Here is a 6382-nt window from a genome sequence, read left to right as displayed (position 1 = left end):
TATTTAGTTCATTACAAAAGAGAAAAAATTCAAATATACTATCGAACTTTGATAAAAGGCTCATCGATGACATTCTTTAAAAAATTGATTTATCTATGTCATTTTCATTTGAGAGAAGACTCATCCGAAAATAGTTCCAAGTTTGCAAAACCATTTATAACACATGTTCAATTATGATTAGGCCACATCATTAGATAAATTATTATTTTTAAAAGAAAAATGTAATGACAATTAAAATAAAAATAAAAATTCATATTGTTTGACTCTAGAAAAGAAAACTGTAACAATTTAAAAGGAATAGAGAAAATAAAATAATAAATTATTATTTTTCAAACTGAACTGTAAAAGTGAACGGAGATAATACTTTCAAAATGAAATTGTATTTTAACTGGATAAAACTAAAGTCGAGTGTTCTAAAGGAATTAGGAGTGACACCCTTCGGTCATCATTATTGATTATAGATTGTGTCTTCTCTACCCTCCACACCTTCACCTTCAGCCCCACTCTCCCATAGTATTTGTATATAAAACGTTTTTAGGATAAGATTTTTTTTATTACATAGCAAATACAAATTAAGTAAAAAAAACCTATTTATTTTCTATAAAAAACATTTTCTTTCGTACCGAACACACCCAAATATTCACTTGAATATAGTACATAAGAATCTCTAGCTTTAATAAAAAGGGGAGGGAAAAAACAAAAAGATACATTCCAAATGTAAGAAAATAGGAGATATTTTCCATTATTGTGATCATTGTTATTAACATTGCACACATTTGAAAGTATACAAAAACAAACATTTAGTGTTAAAAGAGATGAAATTTGAAGCTAACTGTTAGCACACTCAAATAACGCGTGCTTCATTTTTCTTCAGATCGTCAATCAGCTCATGAAACGATAGTTAGTGTATTCAAATTACGCGTGCTTCATTCTTCAGCTTGTCAATCAGCTCATCCACAGATGAAAGGATGACACCAGATTTCCTTTTGGGAGGTTCGGTTACTTCAACTACTTCCAAATCAGATTTGATCTCAACGTTCAAGTCTTGCAGAGTGAATTTCTTTATTGGCTTCGACTTTGCTTTCATTATGTTGGGGAGTGTTGCATATCGTGGCTGATTCAGCCTCAGATCAGTGCTGTTTCCACAATCAAGAAGTTCGTAAGTACACAGATAAGCAACTTGAGCAGAGAGGACACAAAGACGGTCTTTACATAAGTCCGTAGCTGAGTAAAGTTCTGATCTCCTGTCACTGGCTATGATTTAGATTTATCAACCTAATGGTATAATATTATCACTGATCGAGCCTCGAAGGCCCCATACCACTTAGAAAACAATGAAGTTAGTTTTTTTTAAATTTCACTACATGGATAATATTGGACATGGATCTAGAAAGGCCATTATAAAAAGATCTGCTTATCAATCTCCTAGAAAACTAATAGATTAATTCTATTGATACTTCAATATTGAATGGTAACATGAATATAGTTTTTCTCAGTATAAAGAATGTTATCGATGTCATAAGCATATTAAATAGCATAGAGTGAGGCCAAACGATTAAGGACTACTCCGGGATTGCTTATAATATCTAACCATTTACCTGCGAAATAAACTATGTAACAGTAAACTGCATTCTTATAATCAAGCTGACTAAACAGTTTGACAGTACACATTTCCAAACTAACGCAGTATTTGTTTCTGGTGCAGAAAAAGTTTGGAAACTGAACAAAGGGGAAAATACGGTGGCAGATTATACATTTATTTTGGTGGAAGTCCTCTTCACGACTTGTCATGTATATAACTCAATATCAGAGAACTAAAGCAATCATATAAACAAGAGTTGAAGCTTGTGCCTTTTAATTTGAGATTAAATTAGTTAAAATCCTATTTGTTTTGAGATGTGCCCCAAAAGACCTACAATCACATTTTTTTTTCTTATCCAGAAGACACGCTTCTAGGTGGTCTCTTCATGAACATGCAAGTATTTTCTTCGTGAACATGCAAGTCTGTAATAACTTGGTTGAGACTTACGTGATTACTGCAGGCAAATCCAAACACAATGTCTCGATACCACCATCAACTTCTCTGTCCACTGTAGCTACCTGTTTTTCTTTGTCGAGAACAACCTGACAGAAATATCATAGTGAGATTGCAGCCCTAAACAAGCCAACTGAACATGATAGCAAAGAAACCATAATTGAAACAGTAATATGGACTTTGGAAGATTGCAGATTGTTTTATAATTCTTTTATAAGAAAAAAAGTACAGATTGCATGAGATCAGGCAATCCTATTTTAAGATTAACATCAATTTGAAGATTACATGTCTAATAAAGCAAACAGCTAAATGATAGAGATAATAAGGTAAACAGATATAGTGTTACGTCTGATTAGATTTAATATGAGCACACGGATTAAAGAGGTGCTCAAGAGGAAGATATAGAGAAACAAACGAAAGAATCAGTTTGAAAGCCCTGGATACTTGGACGCTATGTCCAAGACATACTCAAAATAGGCATATCAAAGTAGAGGTGATATAAACCAACTTAGACCAATGAGAGTTTGCAGAATCACAATTTTCGGATCTCTTTAACTAGTTTGCACACCCATACGCAGAAATGATACCAACCTTAGAGGCAAATGTTCCCTGCGGCCACTTGAGAAGTCCTGCAACCATTTGGCCTGTCTGGTTTTGATCATTGTCAATTGCCTACACAAAAGTAACAACATTAGACAAACAAACTGATAGAAACTAAAGAAGAATAGTTTGAATAACTGAAGCAGAATGAAGAAAGCAGATAGCTAGCAACTCCACTAAAATAAAAAAACAATCCATTTACACCTCATCAGTCAAACCTTAAGGGCATGCTTGGTATGGCCAAAACTATATTTTTTTTGTTAATAAACTCATTTTTCAGTGCTTGATTACCCTAGTTGTTGAAATTTTGCATCAAAAGAAATATTTTTCCCCAAAAAGGGGAAATGACTTATCCGCAGAATTCATTTTCTTTTACAGATATCTCTAGCTCTTGCTTCATATCAGTAGCTTAAACCAACTCCTAGACACTATCTCAATCTTTAATACTAAAGAATATCATCAAAACACTAACATTGTACCTTATCTTCCACATCGTACGATTAGCATACGCCACTCACTTTTACACCTAACCAAACACGGGACATGATCCAAAACATACTTCCCTAAGAGAAAATCTTCACATTTATCCACGAGAAACAGTTTTTGCTATATCAAACACACACCTAAGTCAAATTAACCAATCACATAACTTGAATGCAACACATACTGATTAATCCAAAACCCACCATTGGATTTTAAAGTAATCTGGCATATAAGAACTTGCTGTCAACAACAACAGCAAACCGGGTAGTATATATGTAGACCTTACCCCTACCTGTTTTCGATAGACCCTTGGCTCTAACAGGAAGTTATTCAGATCAGAACACAAAAGCAGAATAAAAGCTCAAATCTTTAAATTAAAGCAAACCTGTTTGCCAAGAAAAAGAAGACCAGGCTTTTCAACATCAACAAGAGCTTTAAGAATCTTAGCAATTGTAAGTGGATAAATATTCTCAGGTGCTTCTACATGGATTGCCCTGTCTGCTCCCATAGCTAACCCAGTTCGTAAAGTCTCCGTAAACTGAACTGGCCCAATACTTACAGCCACCACCTCTGAAGCCAAACCCGATTCTCTGACCCGCAAAGCTTCTTCCAAAGCTATTTCACAAAATGGGTTCATCGACATCTTCACATTTTTCGTCTCTACACCACTCTGAATTCAAAAAAATATCAATCAATTCACTACACCTTAGCCCTAATCCAATTGGGTCTACTGTACAAATTCGGTATACCCATTCTGCTCTTTACACTAGTACTCAATCAACTCAGTGTTCAAATTTTGTCAAATTTAACAAAAAGTATTCACACAAAAACTGAAAAAAATTGTGAAGATGTACCTTGTCGGGTTTAACTCGGATTTTGACGGCGTAATCAACAACACGTTTGATGGCTACCATGATCTTCATCGTTGATCGGAAACTGATCGGAAAAAATGGAAACTAATTTGAGCTACACACGGAAGTTGCCACTGTTTGAAATATTCCGATTAAATTGAAGCCAATTTTTGACACTTAAATATTTCCTAATAATTGAAAAATTAAATTTATTTTATTTAATGAGACTATCTTGTTATAATTTTAAACTCCTGATATCCAAAGTTGTGTTGGATCTCGACTATTTTAATTTTATTTTTCCATTTCAACGACATTCAGTAATTATATTGTAGTTCAATTATTCTGAACTCGCGTTGCGTAGAGTTCAATCAGGGAAAAATGCTCCGTACAAAAAAAATATCATACTTAGGGCTCAAATTCGAGACATCGAATTAAGGGAGAAGTCCATTATAATTATAACGATCGCTATTATATAACTATAATAGCATTTGATATTATTAAAATCTATTTGTCAAATTCTAAGTTTAATCACACTTTATATGAAAAAGAAAAATATTTTAATGATGAAAATATTTGTATAATTTGTAATAATAGTATATTTAAGTATTAAAGACTAAAGTATTTGATCAAATATATTATATGCATTAGTATATATATACTAATTAATTCTGCCAGTAATTAAAATATACTATATTGTATTGATTAACAAGTTTCTAAAGCGTAGATATCATGTATTTATTTACTAGAAATATAATTACAATTACATAATCTCAAGTTTAGAGTAAGAAAAGGCTAAAGATCATGTTTAATTCCAATCGTAAAATAATGATTAATTTAAAGATTAGCCAATGGAAAATTAAAACAAGTTAAACAAGGATTAAGGACAAGTCGCAAGTGAATTAAGTAATTACGTACTCATCTAAAAGAATGGATATTACGCTATGCAAACGTGTTCACAAACATGAGTCTTATCCTTATGATTAATTGATTTCTCATTAAAAAAGAATCAAAACAATATGCCATAGCCACCATAATATTTTTTAATAAATAATTTTTAAAAACTAATTTTTAATGTTATGTTAGACAAAAAAAGAAGAAGGTATATCTAGGCTATTTGGCAACGATAATGATACACTTGGCTATTTGTGTGACGATAATAGTATATATGAGTTAATTTTGTAACGAAGGATATATAATCTCTAAATAGCAAAGCTGAGAAATATATAAGCCTTTTTTCCAAGTGAAATTTCACCACATCTTGCGAAACTTTTTTTTTTTTTTTACGTAAAGATAAATTCAAAATATTTTAGGTACACAATCAATGTATATACGCTATAGACCAATGGAACGCAGTGAGAGAAAACCATGTTGGTAACTCGAACCAAACCTTCTTTGACGTTCAAATTGCAACTCCACTCCCAAGAAAAAATCCAATATCTTTCATAGGGGTATATTTGTTTGGGTCATTCTTTACTTTAAAATGGGTCGGGGCGGGGCGGATTAGATTAGGGTGATGATTTTTTAAAAATACTTTGGGTAATTTTAGTTGATTTGAGACTTTTCATCCAATTGAGGGTTACGGGTGATAAGTATAGTAAGTGCGAGGATAAAAATAATTTTATTTTAACGGTAAGAGTAAAGTCAACTCATAAATAAAAGTTGAGGGGTATTTTGGATATTTTTCCCTTATTTCTAACTATGTGACCCTACGTTAAGAATTTCTCCCTATGTTCCTAATTACTTGTCCATTTTTTTCTTTTTTAAATGTCCGTAATTATTTGTTCATTTTGACAAATCAAGAAAGGACAAAATATTTTTACCTATTATACCCTCAATTAATTACTTTGAAAAATGTAGAAATTCTTGAAAATCTTAAGTTTTTAATTCATCCACTCCATAATAAATAGGGATAAAATGATAAACTCACTATGTCAATAATTATTTTCTTAATATGTGTGTCAATTCAAAAGTAGATAAGTAATTAAGGACAGGGGACTATTTCTGTTATGTATTACTGATATATAATAAGGAAAAAATTGTCCACCCTCAAATAAAAAAAGAAAGCAAACCAAAGGGTTGATTCTTATTCATTTTCTATAAAAATAAAAATAAAAAATAAAAAAAAGGAGGCCACAAAATGTATATTCAGGAATTTTATTTTATTTTTGTTTCTATCAATGGCGTAGCTAGAAATTTTATGAAGGGTGTCCAAACTTTTGTTAGTAAATTCAAGAAAAAATGTGAGAAAAGACCCAAAATAGTCCCTCATATTTGGGTTAAGACTCAAAGTTCTCCTTGAGTTTTTACATGAAACATTAATAGTCCCTCGTGTTTGCAATATTGGTGCACTTTTGGTCCTCCTCCTAAATTTTGCCTATTTTTTAACATTGTTTTTATCCATAATTTATGTATG

The 6382-nt window shown here is 31.8% G+C and overlaps 1 protein-coding gene across 1 annotated transcript; it reads right to left on the bottom strand.

The window, feature by feature from the left end:
• Positions 1 to 718: 718 nt before the first annotated feature.
• LOC125825665 (electron transfer flavoprotein subunit beta, mitochondrial) lies at positions 719 to 4151 on the bottom strand. Its single transcript, XM_049504991.1, has 5 exons — positions 3973 to 4151; positions 3504 to 3788; positions 2627 to 2707; positions 2030 to 2124; positions 719 to 1136 (listed from the first exon to the last, which is right to left on the bottom strand). Exons 1-5 carry the CDS (start codon positions 4039 to 4041, stop codon positions 911 to 913), a joined length of 756 nt encoding a protein of 251 aa, XP_049360948.1. The 5' UTR covers positions 4042 to 4151; the 3' UTR covers positions 719 to 910.
• Positions 4152 to 6382: the final 2231 nt, after the last annotated feature.

The sequence above is a fragment of the Solanum verrucosum genome, unplaced genomic scaffold (genome assembly GCF_900185275.1).
Source record: "Solanum verrucosum unplaced genomic scaffold, falcon-dt-bn FXZP01000298.1, whole genome shotgun sequence".
NCBI lineage: Eukaryota > Viridiplantae > Streptophyta > Magnoliopsida > Solanales > Solanaceae > Solanum > Solanum verrucosum.
The sequence above is the reverse complement of the archived record's forward strand: the minus strand, read 5'-3'. Positions and strand labels throughout refer to the sequence as shown.